The 20602-nt window shown below is 38.7% G+C and overlaps 1 protein-coding gene across 2 annotated transcripts in view; it reads right to left on the bottom strand.

The window, feature by feature from the left end:
• Positions 1 to 8463: 8463 nt before the first annotated feature.
• The window catches only part of MED27 (mediator complex subunit 27), a 173480-nt gene continuing 161341 nt past the window's right edge, over positions 8464 to 20602 (bottom strand). For both annotated transcript variants that reach the window (XM_037879433.2, XM_043530238.1), the window contains 2 exons: positions 12193 to 12270; positions 8464 to 9491 (listed from right to left, as the gene is read on the bottom strand). In XM_037879433.2, the coding sequence (XP_037735361.1) occupies positions 9357 to 9491; positions 12193 to 12270 (213 nt within the window). In that variant the 3' untranslated portion in view covers positions 8464 to 9356. The remainder of the gene's footprint in view (positions 9492 to 12192; positions 12271 to 20602) is intronic.

The following is a 20602-nucleotide window of genomic DNA, read 5'->3' on the forward strand; positions in this document are numbered from 1 at the left end:
TCCACATAAGCAGCTTGTGAGAATTCAACAGATGAAATTTCAGCTTTGTTTGGTTAACTGTAACTAGATATATAAATCCCTTGGTGTGTTTCTGTTTAGCGACTGGACGAGAGTAATGCTTAGAATCAGGTTTCCAATGCTTATGAATTCAAAATTAATTTTCCATTAATATTTTCCCATATTTCCTGTTTTTGGAAATGTTCCTGGACTCATTTGCTAGAGCACTTGTAAAAAGTGCATAAGATAGTCAAGAATGTAATCAAAGCAGATTTGTTTAAAAATTTAAGTGACTATTAAATTGTTTTTCAGCATTTGCCCAGCTCTAATACAGATCTTTAAATTCTGTAGGCTACACAGATGATTCACAGTTGCTGCAGTAAACACTAGAGGCATTGTGCACTAGCGTGCTAGATTCTGGGATCAGTTAAATAGCAAGTGATAAGAAAAACAAGTTGTTTACCCAGCCTCGGATGTTCAGGTTCTATGTTCACCAAAGAACTGTTCAATACTCCTGATAGGATCATAATTGGCTTCTGCAGGACAAGAGAATATTTGGCCCTTTTTCTCTTGTAAGTGAATCCTGGTCTCCCCACAGATTCTGTACTGGTATAGCTGTGTCTGTTAGGGGTTGATTCTACTTAAATAGTTATGCTGGTATAATGGTGTCTTATGCAGGTACTGCTTATTCCTCTTCCCTAACAGGAATCAGCAATACAAGTATAACAACATTTATACCAGTGTAATTGTGTCCAAACTAGGAGGGGTTGCACTACTTTAATTATATCAGTGTTGTTAAGGTGGCCTTATGCTCAATAAAGGTGTAATGAAGACCTTGCCCTTCTTTATATTCACCAACAGTACAGCATGAGCAGCAGTAGTCAGTTGTCCTAGCTTTCTTAGACAATCCAGATAAAAAACTCCAACTATGACCTACAGGGACTGCCATTAGAGTCTTGCCTTCACAACATGGTCTAACACAATAGGCTTTTTCAGTGCAGACAAGCCTTAAGAGTGAAATGGTAGATAAATATCCATGACTTTAGCTTCTGGGCAGCGTGTAACAACCGTGTCAGGGGAAGACTGCTATCCAGAAAGGACATTCCTGTAGCCTCCTTCTGATTTGGAAGCCTCCAAAAGGACAACATAAGAGATTTTTAAGGAGCTTTCTTCCTTCTTCCTCCCTGGGCTGGGCGCTGAGGAATTATTTTGGCAACAGAATTAACATTTGCTTGCTGAAAATAAAAAAGAACCTTGCCTTCTGCACAAGGAAAAAATTGTGCAATGACAAGTCTTCTGCCTTAACCAGCAATCCCCTGGATTTTAGTGCAATGTGAACTTTTTCATAAACTCTACTCATTACTGGGTTCTCTCCCACATTTCTAACTACAACAGACCCCCATTATAAATTACCCTCACTATTAGCTTAAAAATTACATTATATAAAAAGTGTGGGTGTCCCACAGACAATGTCCTGAGGATGGGATATATAATAAAATGTCATTTACATTCCTGTAAAGACGCCTTCAATTTCTTCTCTCCCTTTATTTTTACAGTACAAAAGTGGCAATTGGCTGCTGCTGCGCTTTACAGATGATAAAAAGCCAAGTGATAAAACAATCTGGTTGTTACAAAGGAACAAACCAAATGACCTCATCCAGAGTTCATTGCTCTCTTCTTATTAACAAGCATCAAAACTGGAAACCTTCTTTGTTTTGATCATCCAGCTTTAAAAAAGAAGGAAAAAAATACAGATTCTAATAGCTTCATGAAAAATTCTCACTTCTATGGAAACGGATTATCTTATGTCCAAAACAGATCTAGACTCCCTAAAAAAAGGGGAGGGAGGGGATGGGACAAGTCAGACTAGTTTCATCTCCAGGATATCACTCACAAAGCAGTGGACTGTAACCCTATGCCACTGAAATGCCTACGTGCAGAACAGAATGTTTTCATGATGCAACTCCCTCTCTCCCAAAACAGCAACAAAAGCAACAAACCACTCAGTTTCTCCATTTCCTTGTGGAGAATCATCTCTTCTGAAGGACACCAGGTGAATGCTGAAGAGAGAAATCCCTGCCTAGCAATAACACATTAGCAACAGACATAGGGAATTCAAGAGTTCCACAAGTAATGCTACACTCAAATCTGGATCACGGAAACAGTTGCCATACCTTAGCCAGGGGAGGAGTCCGGAAAATGACTTGCAGTGCTAAACTCACTGATGAAACCAGCATTTAGAGAAGGCTTTGAGGTTAATGTCACCCCCCTGCATGTATCTGAACTAAATCCATAGCATGAATCCATAATAAGGTCACACAGGTAAAGGTGCAGACAGCAATGAGAGCATTTAAGGTTTGCACTTTACTTACCACTGATAAGCCAGCTAATAAATCAAACTGAGCTGTCTGACTGAGAACCTAAATTATAGATGTACACAGCCATATCTCCCTTCTCTGATTCCCTAACCTGAGCTATCCCCTACTTTTGTACAGGTATAACTATGTCAGTTAGGGAAGCGGTTCTCAACAAGGGATCTGAGGCCCCCTGGGGGGCCACAAGCAGGTTTCAGGGGGTCCACCAAAATAAATCAGGGAGCAGGGCTGGCGATAAAGTCGTTGGGGCCCAAGGAAGAAAGCCGAAGCCCGAGCCCCACTGCATAGAGCTGAAGACAAAGCCCAAGCAATTCAGCTTTACTGGGTCCCCTGTGGGGTGGGGCTGCGGGCAATTGCCCTGCTTGCTACCCCCTAACGCCAGCCCTGGTTTTTAATCGATTGGATATGTAGAAAAACAGTTGTGGCACAGGTGGACCATGGAGTTTTTATAGTATGTGGGGGAGAGGGGGCTCTCAAAGACAAAGGTTGAGAATCCCTCAGTTAAGGGTTACCAAAATAGGTATACTGGTACAATCTAGTGTGGACACAGTTATCTTGGTACAGGAATAAGCTATACCAGTATAATTGCATCCACACTAGGGGGGACTGTATATTTAGGCTGGACAAAATTCAATTTTTTAAATATAATTGACAGATATTATCAATTCTATTTTAAAACATTTTTTCAATTTTTATCTATTTAAATTTTCACAGTTGCACAAAATTATTCCCCTCCGCCCCGCCCCAGTTTTTAATTGATTTTCACAGTTGTGGGAAATTAGGGAGTCAGATAATTATTATTTAATGACAGTAGATATGGCGACTCAAAAAGTTAAAGCCTTAGAACCATTAAAACACAAACCATCAACATCACGTGTCATATTATACAAAGTAAATATCCTTCAATCAAAGTCTAAGTTCTCAAGCAGCACTCTTCTTATTTTGCCTATCTGTAAATCTCAATCGTCATCAATGGAAATTTTTTTCATTGGTTTGTGTGTGTATGGTGAAATCGACATTTACTGATAAAAATCTAATCTTTCCCAGCCTAACTATACTGGTATAAAGTGCTACAACTTATATGTGTAGACAAGCCCTAAGTACTTATGTGCGCGGTTCCTTCAGGATTCTCCTATTCTTCCATACTGCTGCTGTTTATATCTTTTTAAAATTTATGAAGTTGGCTGGCTAGATAGACTGGAGCCAGCAGCAGAGCCACGACCATGGTTTGAAATTAACATCTTCCCCTCTACCCCATGTAGAGTAATTCCACAAACCAGCACATGTGCTATCACAATCCATTGCCATTAAAGGGACCAAGGTCTCAGACAGACAGTGAACTGCAGGATCATTACACAACTCAGAGATGTGAGGGTTTCCATTCAGACATAATTACCTTGGTTTTCAACCTGCAGTTTTACCCTTAAAAGTGGCTATAAAAACTGCACTGTGGGTTTGCAGAACCACTGTGCCTACTGCATATAATATCTGACCAGTTTACTTTTTCCCACCACCATTCTTGAAAACTCACCTCGGGGTCTGACAGTTAAACTGAGCTCCTTCTGTCTCACATATCATCACCACCACCACCATCAACCAAAGCTCTTCAAGCAAAACTGTGATCTCAAACACACATGTGGAACCCCACCAAATCATGTGGGAGGAAAAACATTTTAATTTGCTTATTGAGCAAATCTGATACGGAAATTCATGAGTTACTCAGTGCCATTTTTACAGTCATTTTGGGGGGCTGTATAGTATTTTAAGTGACAATGAGATGGAGAAGAAAAAAAGAAAAAGGATTCAATTAAGCCCCTGGGGGCCCGGACTTTTTGATCTTTGTACAGCACCTAGCACAATGGGGTCCTGGCCCATGACTAGGTCTCTTAGGCACTATGGTAATACAGATAATAAATTCAATAGGATTTCTGCACACTTAATTTCTGTAAAGTGTGTTCAATGCTCAAAGCTGATTCTACTTGAAGACAACCATTCCTTCTGCCATCCTGGAGCTCCAATGAATGGATGCCACCAAAACATTGGTGTCTGATTAAGAGTATGTGGGCAGGGCAGATGCGTTACACAAGGCACTGTTTGGGGTGCTAAAGGATGACATTTCTATTATGTCTGCTTCAGCACTATGAGCTTTAGCTGCTCTGGATGTAGGTGTTATTGGTAAAGTTTGTCAGAAAATGTGGTCTCAGTCAAAAACTAAGTAATTTTCATCACAATCTGTATTTGATACTCCTGAGCACTATAAAAGCAGCTGAATTCACTTTTTCTCATACAGGTGTAATTTAATGGGTTCTTGCTTCTAAACTTGTTTGAAATCAAACACCACTGTTACATATTTTTAAAGGTTGTTAAAGACTTCAAATAGCAGCTCTAAATTTGAGCCTCACATTGCTCTTTAACAATTCCTGCGGCTGATTTTGAAATACTGCTAGCAGGCTCTATGGCAGGTCCCATCCAGTTCTGCAGAACTGGAACTTGTAAACTTGAATGGGGATCTCATAACATGAGAGTAGAGATCTCTCAGATATGTCTGCCAATGCACTGTCCGAATCAAACAATCCTCATCTATTATAACACACAGGTATCACATGTGAAATGCTTGGACGGGATGAGTTGTATTACACTCCTGCTCTGTGCATCTTCTTTGCTAAATACAGTTTTATGACAATGACCATTGCTTTGGGGCTGGTAGCTTTTTTGGAACAGAGCAACAAGAACAGCCAAAGATACTCTTACTCTTCAGCTCCCACCCCCCGCAACGTTTCAGTAAGAGTGATTCAGAGTTTCTCTAAACCAGGTGAAATTATGAGATCTGGCTTCCCCAGCTTTAGCTTTTGATGTTTCATTGCTTGATATTTTAATTGGCATTAGTGGGGCATAAACCCTTCTGGTAGCCTAGATCCTATTTAAAAACCCACAAAAAATCTTGTTAGTAAAGAAAAATGAAAAAAGCCATACAAGGGTAACAGCTACACAAGAAAAGCAAGAGAACTAAAAGGCTTTGGTTAGAAAATTAAAGTTGTTTGCCATAGCTTGATGGCTTAATCAGTCGATCAATACTGTTCGCAGGGCAGGCACAGAAAGAGCTGCGAGTTGTGATGAAAAATGTATGAGGGGACAAGGGAGACCTGGGAGTAGAAAATTAAAAACTCAGCCTGTTACATTTGTCCAATATCGGCAGAAAAATTAAAGTGGTTTGGTGTGTGCATGCTGGGAGGGAAGAGGAGAGCTGGCTGCAATATGTACTGAATATCTGCTACGGGGTCCCTTCATGAGAGAAACTCTCACATTAATAAATTCGCTTTCTTAGAGAAAAGATGGATTTTGTAACCTTTAAAATTTACAAGCTACACAGTAATAGGAGGGGGGTTTGCACATTAGACAGAAAGGGTGATCTCTTCACATCAGGCATCCTATTTAAGGCTGAACAGCCGTGTGCTCTGACCTAGGGTAAAATGATATTGAGGCAACAGGCATCATAGTGCAGTGTGTTTTCTTTGCAATATCAGGTTAGACTAATGTATCAGTGTACTGTAGTCTGAATGCTGGAACAATACAGCTTCATAACACACAACCTGCCTTACCTTCTGATCAACCAAAGAAAGCCATTGCAGCAGTGTTATTTGATAGCATAGGTAATTTCCACGTCTCTCTCACTTCCATTGCTGAATTTGACTACCACCCCATTCTACAATGCAATTTGCCTTGCTGAAATAAGGTACCATGAAATATGCAGTTCTGACTCCTCTCCAACACTAAATATAGGGAAAATCGCCAACCATTCCTCAGGAGACATGTTCATTATTATTTGCCTTAAATAATTTGAACCGTTTTGTGAAGAATGCTCAGATTGTAATAAAATGAAAAGTTACCCAAACTGCAAAAAAGCCACATCTTGCTGCCCATCTCTTTACCTAAGACTAAATAAGGAGAACAACGTTCATTGCCTAAGGAATAAGGTTGGTAGGTGTAACAGTGAAAGCTTTCCACCATAAGAATGTAGTTTTGATTAGAGTTGACCTGAGGCTTTAATTCCTCAAAATTCAAAACCCTAAACTAGTTTCTCCTTGGCTTAGGGGATGCATGACCCAGTGATTAACAGCAGGTGAACAAAGAACAAACCGAAGTTTTAGGGGCAAATTCTGAGGTAAGATTAAGTGAAGTCTAAGCTATTGTAATTTTTTCAGTCCATCAGTTCATAAGTTGGACCAATTTAGACACAGTTATATTCCAATCCCCCTTAATGCAAACATTACAACCCTTACACTTCACCTCTAGAACTGGCTTTGTATTTCTTTCTCCTGAGCCTTATCAACAAGACACGATTTGCCAAGTACTATGCTAGACCTTTTTGTATGGGAGAACATTCCCATCTACCTGGGGCTTTTTGAAGGAATTATGTAAACTGAATTTGCACTACATGTCCATAAGCAAGACAATTCTTTTGTTCAGGTACCTACACTGAAATTTTCTGACTCGGTACCAGGATAGCCAATTACGAGCTTAAAATTTCAAACTCAATTAACATACAAACTGGCTGAATCAGTTTTCTGCAACTAATTATCTGTAAATTCCAATATGTTATTTCACATGTGATTTTCCTGTGAACTTTGGGGTTGCTTTCTACACCATTATCCAAGTATAAACAAAATGGAACAGACAGAAGCCTCTCCAAAGCCTACTGAAAAGTGCTGTCAACCATATCATGACCTTTTGAGGGTTTTGTTTTTGTTTAAAAAAGAAAAAGCTGACAGCATAAGAAAATTAAGCCCTCTAAATTATTCACAGGCCAGGTGCAGTGATGGCAAGACCACTTACCATACTACAATATTCACTCTCATCTGGGATGCACATATCGTTCTGTCCTGTATAATCTCTGCACCCAGAATGCTAGATGGGTCAAACAGTAGCAAGTGAGCAGGAGTATGGGCAATGGGACCAGTTTTCACCAAGCAAGTCAACTATACTTGCATTGACAATTTGGCAATCTTTTGTTTGGGGTCACTTGTAGAGTTTTAAAAAATTAAAAGGCGAGGTATAATATATAAAATTTCACTCCTATTCATCACCATCATCAATCAAATGTATATTCACACCTTGCAACCTTAAAAGGAATAGCAGGATCACATACGAGTTTCTTCTTTGAAGCCTCTGTCTCCTCTCTCTCTAAGCTGGGCTGGCCTAAAAAAGTTCCAGATATAGAATCACACCTGGAATTCTTATATTCTGAAAAAAGTCCCTGTTTTTGCATTAACACTGAAACATGAATGTTGCAATGGTTAGTCCTTCACATTAACAACAGGATGTAAGAATGTTTCACTCAGTACCATAACTATATACAATGACAGCTAGAGCAAGTTGCAACCTCTCCATTTTTCAGTTTCTGTACCTATTTAAATAATAGCATCTTGCACAGCTGGACTGTAGACTTAATCCAATGATATCAGCATAGTCCTTTAAGCTCTTTGCATAAAATGGACTATGTGCAATACCTTACTGAACATGGCCACAAAGAGGAGGTAACTTTACTCAACAGTCTTCTCTAAAAACAAAGTCCTCAGAAAGAAACTTCTCACTTTTCAGCAAGATGCACTCTCCACACAACTGAAGGGGCTACAAAAATGAGTTTGCAGCATTAGGATTCAACATCAAATCTGCTGAAAAATAAACAATTAAGAGAGTGACAGCCCTTCTCTAGCCCTCCCCCTACTGGCTTTATTAGGTTTGTTAAGGTAATAAAGGTGCACTAAAGGGAAGCATAGCCAAATGACTGACAGGGACTGGGACAGATACAATCTATGATCACCCAGAAAAGTATATGAGGTTACTACCTACACTCAATCAGCATTTATTTGCAACAACCCCACCTTGAGTCATCAGTGAAGACTGAACCAGAGACTTTCAGCTCAGGCTTATTACTTGTGCTATTAGCTGGTAGTAGTAGAACTCTTATGCTCTTTGTGGACCAGCCACTATTGGCAGACATGTTACACTTAGCTAGAGTGTTATAGGAAAAAAACCACACAAATTTTAATCATCACAGTGCTGAATAAGTATGTGTCTTCACTACAGAAGCTGTGCTTAAAGCCTAAGTTTATTTTACAACTTTCAATACTAAAACAGGGCAAACAAATTAGACACACTGTGACTGCTCACCACATACTTTCTAACTGCTCAATACACACAGATTTTGCTAACATTTTTCATTACAATTTTAGTAAAGGGAAACATCTGTTTCCTCTCTCAAAAAGTACAATCCATCTTCCAAGCTGCCACATGCCTTTGAAATTTCATGTTTATCAACACTCTGCTCTCTTCCAGAATAAGAGCAGCATAGAGAACCATCCTTGCAAAAAAATATATATATATTCCAATAGCATTTTTTTTTAAATTATTCCAGTTTTTTAAAAAGTCAAAATCTGTGAAACACACACAAAATGAACCTAAAGTATGTTACAGGGTAACAAAGTAAATGACACATACTCTTTGAATACAAAGTTATTTATAGTTCACAAAAATAAGCTCTCCTCCATTGTGAATTTTGTAGCAAAATGTACATTGTACATGAATATTCTCATTAAAATTTCAGTTATTCATGACAATGACTACAACTGACAGATCCCAGAGAATGACTTCAGCACAAATACTCCAGTATGACCACGTATGATCTGCCTAAAATAGTAGCTTTTCCCCACCTTTTCCCTTGTGCATTAATTGAAGTAAAAATAAAATAAATAAAAGCCTCATTAATATCTTGGACAGAGACTTCTTTTTTAATGGCCAAATGCATAGTGCTGCTTTACTACTCAGTAAGAAAACTTCAATAAAGGAGGAAATGTGTATATTAATGTCCAGAAAGGGAATCAACTAATGACTCATCAGCATTCTTCAGAGCTCATCTGAAGGCCTGTTCTGTCCGTAAGTCCCATTCACTTTCCTTCTTCCAAGACCAGTGACTGGGTTGTGTTACTACTGCCTGCAAGTGTCATGAAAAGCCTCAAGTGTTCGGAAATCTCTCCACGTGGGTGGAAGGCCATCCTGCAAAAACTTTCCACAGCGCTGGCATGGAGCCTGGAACAGCTTTATGTAACTTCTTAACCAGGTCTAAAAAGAAAAGCATAGCGAGAAATTAAACAAACTAGATATGGATGCTCCCCAATGTTATCATTCCAGTCAAACAAAATTATACTGAGCATCAAGAACATACCTTGGTTTGGGCCCAGAAAGATATACACTGATTTTATAGAAATGGAAGCATGCAGAAAATCACTAGGTCACAAGACAGCTGATTTTCCATTTTTCTGGAGTCCCTACTCTCTCTCATTAAGCAACTTTGTAAACAGAAATTCACGCTGCGAGAAGAAGGTATTTGTGGCTAAAGGGTCACCATGGACAACCAATGCTCCTCACATTCCAACTGACATAGGATTATGCTTGATCATTCTCCGATACTTGTGTCCTGGTAAATTGGATATTGGTTTCTTTCTTTCTGTTATTCCTCTACCATGCCTCTGCTGCAGTCACAGTGCAGAAACCTGAACTCTTCATAGATGAAGATACAGTATATGACTTTCACATCGGGTTAACTAATTTTCTTTCTAATGTGGTTTGAACATAGTATTTTTATGACCAATAAGTACTATAAAATCTTATATTTGATGACACTTCTACAAAAGAAAAAATGTTGTCAAGCGATAAACAGCAAAAAACAGCTTAAAACATTCCCAAGTAAAGGTTTTGTCTCTTAACTGGGTTGTCATACATAAGAATGAGCATTACATAACTCAATTCCAAACTCAAGGAGATATGCAACTAAAAAACTCAAGACAAGCAGATTCACACCATGAAGGATGCACATGAATCTTGTCATTTAAATTCCTACTGAATTACATCAATAAGAGAAAATTGTTCTCTGAAGAAGAGGTCAAGTGAATTTATTGAAACAAATCCTTCCATCCTCATCAGAGCCTTCTCTATAGCAGCAGAATTTAAGGCAGTCAATAACTTTCCTCAAAAAGAGCCAGATCATCTCCAGGTTTAGCAGTAACTAGGGACATGGGCAACAGAATACTATAGGTAAGCTGCTGCTATTTACTTCAGCTCTGTTGGACTTAGCCTGCACCACAGAAAATCAAATTTTCTGAACTCTAATATAGAGATAAGTAAATGAAGTTAAATTGTACACTTAAGAAACACCTTTTGAAAGAAAAATAATGTTCTTCATTCCTGTTGGAAAATTAAGACTATACTACATCCTGTCAAATGGACTGAACACCTGATATGTAAAAGGACCGACACATTGATACTTGTGATGAGCTTGTGTTTTTGCTTTGTTAAAGTTTTCAGTAGTGTTTTATCAAATCAATACGACAGGTCCACAGCAAAAGCAAATGTGCTACCAGTTCTCGAAACATTAATTTTCAGGTACATGCTGCAACATGGATTGGACCAGTAAGGCCTACTTCTGCCATTTTGGAGCTGAAGAATCTTATTGTAAGATGCGCCCTAATAGAAAAGCACTTTACACAAGTATTTTAGCTTAGTGGCCATTTTATAAATTAATTAATTAAATACAACAGGTAAAGGAGTTCAACTGTTTTGAAATCAGACTTCTAACAACTGGAACATGAAAGAGCAATTTACAACTTTCCACATGTGAATCTAAGTTTTCTCCAGGAGTGGTGGAGACTGATGGTAGACAAAGCAAACTGGATCCTGATTTTAAAAAATGCCCATGTCTCTATCACTTGTTCTGGACAATTATAAAAAAGTTGAAATAAATTTTATGAAAAGTGAAAAAGTGTTTCTTCGACAGTAGGTGGGGTAGATTGAGCCCTAGCTGTTTTCCACTGCCAAACTATATCCTGCCAGAAGGAGTACTGAATAAGGAACCATTGTTCTTACTCACCAAACAGCAGTACAGTTTATACAAAAATCTGTTTTTACAAACAAAATTATAAATATATTCGAAGTTCATATATGCTAAATTGAAATCTGTATATTGAGACAGATTGTTTTAAATAAATTAGGTAATTCTTAATAAATAGTACTACTTAATAATTAAGATATTTCTTTCTGATAAAACTGTGGGATAGGTTTGTGCGTGTGTGCGTGCATGCGTGAGTGCGCACTTTTCCTCTCTTGATTCTGAGAGCCAGTCTGTGCCAGCTATGGCAAGAATTATGCCAGAGGTGCATGGTCCCTGAGGAACCAGGTATGAGCTGAAGACTGATGTAGCAAAGTGGAGTGCCAGCCAGTGCCCTACCAACATGTCCTCTCCCATCCCTCAATGTGCACTCTATGCCAGAAGATGCGGTTAGTAAAAGACATGGCTCTGCTGGTTTTAAGCCAGTGAGGGGTTCTCCTCAAAAGGGAATTCTCTGCTGGCCAACGACAGCCAGAATCCATCTCTTTTACATTGCTTGAGTCCAAAGGGGACAGATCATAACTGAGAATCTGGCCTCATTTGCATGTTAGTTTCAGAGCTGACCCCAGACCAGCTTCACAGATAAGATTCAGCAAGCAAACATTGAGAGCTATAACGAGTTATACAGCTGCATATACAGGAATCTTCGAATATCATCCATCCCAGTGTACTGAGAACGGCACTATTTACTTTAAAGAGTACTAATTACAAATAACATTGGTTACCTTCTTCAGTTGTGAGACCTGAGGGAATTTAGTAAATAATTATTTTTAACCACTTTCAATATGGGAAATTACTCTGTGTAACAAACTGCCTGGTATCAATCATTCTCACCAGGCTGAAGTCCAGCTGGAAGAAATTCTTTTAAAATAAGCTTACCATGAAGGATCTGACCACCACATCTGGCATCTGGGGCAGCTGGTAATGCAATAACGCAGTGGTTGCATGATCTGTCACCTGTGCCACAGACAGAAGGGAAAGACCTCCTTATTAATTCATTATTTCAGACAAAGATGTGTTACTTTAAATGGAAACAGCATAACATCTCAAAGGGAAGATGTGAAGAAAGAATTACGTGACACCCAAGATATTCAGATAGCAACACAAAGATGTTTGTGTGGCTCTCTCAAACACAGTCCCATTCTTTAGCTCTCTACACAAGAGAATTCATTGAGACACAAATGTAATTAGTGTTTTCATACACAAATACTAAAAACTAAAAGCACCTTTACAATGCAACGCCATGGTAATAGCTAATAATATAGGGAGGAAGCATGGTTTAAGTCATTAAACAAGGGGGCTAGAAGCCAGGAGAAATAGGTTCTATTCCTAATTCTGCTAATGACTCACTGAATGACACTGGGCAAGTCACTTAATTTTTTTATGCCTCAATTTACTGACCCACCTTTGTAAGCCTGTCATAAACATAAAGGGAAGGGTAACCACCTTTCTGTATACAGTGCTATAAAATCCATCCTGGCCAGAGGCAAAACCCTTTCACCTGTAAAGGGTTAAGAAGCTAAGATAACCTAGCTGGCACCTGACCCAAAATGATCAATGATGGGACAAGATACTTTCAAAGCTCGGGGGCGGGGGGGGGAGGAGAGACAAAGGGTTCTGTCTGTGTGATGCTTTTGCCGGGGACAGATCAGAAATGCAAGCCTTCCAACTCCTGTTAAGTTAGTAAGTAATCTAGCTAGAAAATGCATTAGATTTTCTTTTGTTTAATGGCTGGTAAAATAAGATGTGCTGAATGGAATGTATATTCCTGTTTTTGTGTCTTTTTGTAACTTAAGGTTTTGCCTAGAGGGATTCTCTATGTTTTGAATCTGATTACCCTGTAAGGTATTTACCATCCTGATTTTACAGAGGTGATTCTTTTACCTTTTCTTTAATTAAAATTCTTCTTTTAAGAACCTGATTGATTTTTCATTGTTCTTAAGATCCAAGGGTTTGGACCTGTACCAATTGGTGAGGATTATTATCAAGCATTACCCAGGAAAGAGGGTGTAGGGCTTGGGGGGATATTTTGGGGGAAGACGTCTCCAAGTGGTCTCTTTCCCTGTTCTTTGTTTTACACGCTTAGTGGTGGCGGCATACTGTTCAAGGACAAGGCAAAGTTTGTACCTTGGGGAAATTTTTAACCTAAGCTGGTAAGAATAAGTTTAGGGGGTCTTTCATGCAGGTCCCCGCATCTGTACCCTAGAGTTCAGAGTGGGGAAGGAACCTTGACAAAGGCACTTCGAGATCCTTAGCTGGAAAGTACTACATAGGTTTTCTATATAACTTATTATGATCAGCAGAAATCTGGAGAAAATAGTGTAATATTCAAAAAAAGCTACATCAAGGAATTTGCTTCACTTGTATTTTAGCCTTCTACAGTGAAGAAGAGTAGCATAATACCCTCTTGGCTGTGGCTCTACAAGGAAACCCCGTGTAGCACTACGGGATCATTAACAAGCTGAACCACTAGCAAGCAGCTTCAGAGGAAAATCTTAAGTGTTCTCTTCTTTATAGGCCTACATTTCCTTTTTGCCACTTTTCCTAAGTTTTATGTTCCCTTAAGTCATGTTGATTTACTCTATGGAGGAAAAGATCTACAGTGATGAAGCAGAGAACTCACTAACATTATTCATACACAAATTTCCCTTTTCTGGATGAGGGAAATTATTTTCAAGTTTCAATTCCAATACCAAATTTAAGTTGTCTAGGTAGACAATCTTGTGGTAAAAGGAGTGGAAGACCTCTTAAAAGTCAAGCTATTTTATACTATTTTAAAAAAATGATTCCACTCTTCCCCACAAAGATTTCATATTTGACAGGATTATTTATGTGTATAGTACCACATTTTCATGGAAAAATGGATACCCTCTTCTAACAAGAAAGGAAAGAAAACATAATTCTTAAAGTTTCACTTAAGGTTGTTTACATCAAACTGATACAGATTTAGCACTCTTCTTGGTCTCCTCTATAACCAAGAATCCACAAATATGTTCATGGTCTACTTACTAACTTACATGGGGAGAAGGTTTCTGATAGCAGGGGGCTTTTTAATCTACCAGACAAAGTCATGACAAGAGCCAATGGCTGGAAGTTGAAGCCAGACATATTCAGATTGAAAATAAGATGTAATTTTTGTTTGACAGTGATGGTACTTAACCACTGGGACAAATTTACCATGGCTGTGGTAGACACTCCACCACTGAAGCCTTTACATCAAGACTGAGGGGCTTTCTAAAACATATGTTGTAGCTGAACCACCACGTATGGGCTTGATGCAGGAATTATTGGTGGAATTCTCCTGCTTATGTTAGACAAGAAGTCAAACTGATCCCTTCTGACCTTAAAAATCTATCACTATGATCTTATGGTGCTTACTAGCATCACCCTGGATATAAGAATATCAAATTATATCACTGTCCAGTGGTTAGTTGTGTTCTTGTAGTTTTTTCAAGAAAGAGACAAGCTCCTCTCTAATTCACACAGTGCGTTGATTGCCTCAAACTTCCTATACCGTTAGTTGGACCAATGTAGCCTATTTTTCATCAAGCCCAGTTTTAAAGCATATTTAACTTAAACTAATACCATGAAAAATACTAATTTATTTGGGCCAGATTCTGCCATCAATTATTCATGCAGACTAATACCTTATTCTGAAAATAGCACCACTGATTAAAATGGTACTACTTATGGCGTAAATTGCTGCTGACTGTGACTAAGATTATCAGAATCCAGCCCTTCGATTGCAAACTCTTTAGGGCAGGGACTATATTTTCCCATGAGTGTACTGCGCAGAACACAATGAGGCCCTGACCCTAGCTGGGTTTTTTGGGAGCTACCACAATATAATGATAATTAGCAATAAAATAGTTAATTATTAATGACAAAGAATAGTAATTTACAGCTTCCTAACTTAAACCAGTCAGTCATTCCTTTAATTAAATCTCATGGATTATGTTAACCTCTTCACACTTCAAATCCTATGAGCTATTTGATTTTATTTTTTTTTAAAAAAATAGCACTTAGATTTATAGGACAGTACCAGACTTTAAAAAAAAAACAGGCAGTTCTAAAGATATTTATGAATAACAGTTCCCCTTCTGATGATACTTCTACCTCTAATGAACAGTGTTTTTCCCCCGAAAAACAAAGTTGTTTTCTCTCAGCATTGAAGATGTGGGGCAATATTGCCATTAACAAATTCAAATTCACTGGCTACATTGGCATAGCTGCACATATGCTGTTCCTATTGTGATGTAAAGCTAATGAGATTCCACAGAGAGATAAAAGCCATGCCAGCACTGCTGGAACACTAATAATGTTTTCTGAACAAAAAGGAGGCGATTCATACCATAAGCAAGTGCTGATAAAGAAAAAAAATGCTTCTAAAAAGATCAAAGTGGGTGTCAAACTTTGGGAAGAGGAGGGGAGGAATAACACCCCCCAAAAGTAGCAACAAACATTGTGATACTGAATAGAGCAAAGAAAAGAGATGCAAAAATGTCAAACTGTCTAGTGGTGGGGACCAAACAAAACCCAACAAAACAGAGATGAAAAAACAAAGCACAAACTGTCCAAGATTTAAAAAAAATTAAAAAGGAAGGTAACAGATCAATGCAGAAGGCTTTACTAATGGAAATATCATTTCACGCCAAAGCAAAGAAAACAGCACATGCACCAGCTCATTTTTGGGATATTTTTTCCTCCATCCAAGTTGGAGTTGCAAGATAATTTACTTTGTGTGTTGAACAACATTTTGTATCTACAGGACTTGTTTTATTAACTTCTCTTTTATAGTTATCTCTTCTCTACACTATCTAACAACATTTCTGTTCCCCTCACCTGTCCCTTTTCCAGATTAGGTTGTCTTCTAGTACACAAACTGATTAGACAACTACTACTCTGAGTCGCAGAAAAAACTCTTCCAAGAGATTTTACAAAAAAGCGTCAATTGTCACAATTCACCTTCTGGAAAATACCTGTGAGTTTTTCCAAACAAAATGAAAGATACACTATTGAAGTTAAAGACAAGTTTTGCTAAATGAAATATTTATCATTTAACCAGACACATTCACATTTTACAGCAGAGTCTCAAAGCAAAAAAGGACTCTAGTTACAATAAAAATTGACTGGTAGAGACATGCTCTTGGGTCCTGTCTTCTGAATGAACTTACATTTCTACTGGACTGGATGAGCAGATTTTGGTTTATCAAAATACAATTGTGTTTAAATTTGAATAGAAGCACTTTCCCTCTTGTTAGCAGTTATTTAGATTGATCTCTGGCACCAAACTTAACTTTTTTGGTTCATTTCTGTTTCCAAACTGCTTATAAATGTACACAGCTTGAATGCATATCTTTCTTCCAGTCTAGAGAGATGCCTGCATTCTGAGTTCAAACCGCATATCACCAGGCTTCCGTTGGATCAAACCTAATCTTTAACATGACTTTATGGGAATGAAATTTTCAATACTTTTTATCTAAGAATAACAATTAGGTCCCCGCCAGCGAGTAGAGTTGTCTGGGTATTTGCTCAGTCTGAGAAACTACATGCGGAGCACAGATGGCTGCTCAGCAGTAGAGTGAAAAGGCAGGTACTCCCTAGTTCCTTATCGCATCTGACAGCTCAGCTTGTTTGCTTGGTAACGTTGTAAATAGCTCATGAGATCAACACACAGTGATAGCAACAAACAAAAGCCTTGCTGTTTGTCTGAACCAACCCATCCTCAGCCTTTCTCCAAAATTTCTTATCTACTCAATGTACTACAAAAGGCACTAGTATATTATTATTCCTGGAGGTTTCACTTTTCAGAAGGGGACAGTATCCAGGAATGAAAAAATATCAGAATTTCCAGTGTTGCAGATTCATTTAAAAAGTACAGTCTTGTTTATAGGGGGGTAAGGGTAAATAAGTGCTTCCACAAATTGTGACAAAAAACACAAAGGTAGGGGTGTTACTTTGCACTATTATGAAGGGGACCTATTAAATAGTCTGGTTTCTTACTATTAAGGCTGACAGGGGCTTAAAGAACTAATAACATAGGATGTTAGAGTATAGGAATTATTATACTGGATTATACCAGTTGTTCCTCTGTTGTAGTATCCTGTCTCAGAGTGGACAGTAACAGTTTTTAATGTGCTGCCTTTCAATTTAATTTAATGCCCCTTTGCTCTTATATTATTGAAAAGAGTAAAGAATACTTAGAGATGAATGAGAGGCAAACAGCTCCTATCTTCTCAATTTCTCTTTCAGGAAAAAGCCTGAGAATCCCATAATATAGGGGAGCAAAAGCACTTTGGTGAGGTCACAAAACACAGCAAAGAAGAAATAACGTATTCATACATAAGCTTTAGGGCTGTCAAATGATTTTTAAAAATCACAATTAATTGTGAGATTAAAAACAATCAAGATTAATCGCAGTTTTAATTGCACTGTTAAACAATAAGAAAATACTATTTATTTAAATATTTTGGATGTTTTCTACATTTTCAAATATATTCATTTCAATTACAACTCAGAATACAAAGTGTACAGTGCTCGCTTTATATTATTTTTTATTACAAATATTTCAATGTAAAAAAAGAAACAAAAGAAATAGTATTTTGCAATTCACCTCATATAAGTACTGTAATGCAATCTCCTTATTGTGAAAGTGCAACTTACAAATGTAGAATTATTATTATTTTTATATAACTGCATTCAAAAACAAAAGAGTGTAAAACTTTAGAGCCTATAAGTCCAGTCAGTCCTACTTCTTGTTCAGCCAATTGCTCAGACAAACAAGTTTGTTTACATTTGCAGGAGATACCGCTTTCCGCTTCTTATTTACAATGTCACCTGAAAGTGAGAAGAGGCGTTCGCATGGTACTGATGAAGCCGGCATCTCAAGATATTTATGTGCCAGATGTGCTAAACATTCATTTGTCCCTTCATGCTTCAACCATCATTCCAGAGGACATGCTTCCAGGCTGATGATGGGTTCTGCTTGATAACGATCCAAAGCAGTGTGGACTGATCCCTGTTCATTTTCATCAACTGAGTCAGATGTCATCAACAGAAAGTTGATTTTCTTTTTTGGTGGTTCGGGTTCTGTAGTTTCTGCATCAGAGTGTTACTCTTTTCAGACTTTTGAAAGCATGCTCCACATCTCGTCCCTCTCAGATTTTGGAAGGCACTTCAGATTCTTAAACCTGGGGTCGAGTGCTATAGCTACCTTTAGAAATCTCACACTGATACCTTCTTTGTGTTTTGTCAAATATGCACTGAAAGTGTTCTTAAATCGAACAACATATGTTGGGTTGTCATCAGAGACTGCCATAACACGAAATATATGGAAGAATGCAGGTAAAGCCACGGTGCAGGAGACACACAATTCTCCCCCCAAGCGGTTCAGTCATAAATGTAATTAATGAATTATTTTTTTAACAAGCATGATCAGCGTGGAAGGATATCCTCTAGAATGGTGGCCGAAGCATGAAGAGGCATACGAATGTTTACCATATCTGGCACATAAATACCTTGCAACATTGGTTACAAAAGTGTTTTGTTTTTGAGTGCAGTTATGTAACAACAACAAAAACCTACATTTGAAAGTTGCACTTTCACGATAAAGAGATTGCACTACAGTACTTGTATGAGGTAAATTGCAAAATACTATTTCTTTTATCTTTTTGACAGTGCAAATATTTGCCATAAAAATAATATAAAGTGAGCACTGTACACATTGTATTCTGTGTTGTAATTGAAATCAATATATTTGAAAATGCAGAAAAACATCCAAAATACTTATAATAAATTTAAATGGGTATTCTATTGTTGTTTAACAGGGTGATTAAAACTGTGATTAATCATGATTAATTTTTTAAATCAAGTTAATTTGTTTTGAGTTAATCGCTTGAGTTAACTGTGATTAATTGACAGCCATAATAAGCTTGTATTCTTAGCAGCTCAGGTTTTGACATAGCTCACATGCATATGCTCCGTAAGAAATAAGCCTGGAAATACTGAACTTGGAGGAGAGAAAGACCACTTCTTCATCATGGAACCACAGAGCCTTGAGGCTCAGAGAAATCCAGGAAGGAATGGGAGATGCCTCTGTCTTCATGAACAAGATCAGATCCCAGACTACTGCACTGGGCAGCACAGCATGGGGAGGAGGTGACCAGCCCTCTGTGGAGAAAGAAGTGGTTCGGGACTATTTAGAAAAGCTGGATGAGCACAAGTCCATGGGGCCGGATGCGCTGCAACCGAGAGTGCTAAACGAGTTGGCGGATGTGATTGCAGAGCCATTGGCCATTATCTTTGAAAACTCATGGTGATCGGGGGAAGTCTCAGATGACTGGAAAAAGGCTAATATAGTGCCCATCTTTAAAAAAGGGAAGGAGGAGGATCCAGGGAACTACAGGCCAGTCAGCCTCACCTCAGTCCCTGGAAAAATCATGGAGCAGGTCCTCAAGGAATCAATTCTGAAGCACTGAGAGGAGAGGAAAGCGATCAGGAACAGTCAGCATGGATTCACCAAGGGCAAGTCAAGCCTGACTAATCTAATTGCCTTCTATGACGAGATAACTGGCTCTGTGGATGAGGGGAAAGTGGTGGACATGTTCTTCCTTGACTTTAGCAAAGCTTTTGACACGGTCTCCCACAGTATTCTTGCCAGCAAGTTAAAGAAGTATGGGCTGGATGAATGGACTATAAGGTGGATAGAGAGTTGGCTAGATTGTCGGGCTCAACGGGTAGTGATCAATGGCTCCATGTCTAGTTGGCAGCCGGTATCAAGTGGAGTGCCCCAAGGGTTGGTCCTGGGGCCGGTTTTGTTCAATATCTTCATAACTGATCTGGAGGATGGTGTGGATTGCACCCTCAGCAAGTTTGCAGACAACACTAAACTGGGAGGAGAGGTAGATATGCTGGAGGGTAAGGATAGGATACAGAGGGCCCTAGACAAATTAGAGGATTGGGCCAAAAGAAATCTGATGAGGTTCAACAAGGAAAAGTGCAGAGTCCTGCACTTAGGACGGAAGAATCCCATGCACCACTACAGACTAGGGACCGAATGGCTAGGCAGCAGTTCTGCAGAAAAGGACCTAGGGGTTACAGTGGATGAGAAGCTGGATATGAGTCAACAGTGTGCCCTTGTTGCCAAGAAGGCCAATGGCATTTTGGGATGTATAAGTAGGGGCACTGCCAGCAGATCGAGGGACGTGATCGTTCCCCTCTATTCGACATTGATGAGGCCTCATCTGGAGTACTGTATCCAGTTTTGGGCCCCACATTACAAGGAGGATGT

This window comes from Chelonia mydas, chromosome 16, assembly GCF_015237465.2.
Source record: "Chelonia mydas isolate rCheMyd1 chromosome 16, rCheMyd1.pri.v2, whole genome shotgun sequence".
Classification (NCBI taxonomy): domain Eukaryota; kingdom Metazoa; phylum Chordata; order Testudines; family Cheloniidae; genus Chelonia; species Chelonia mydas.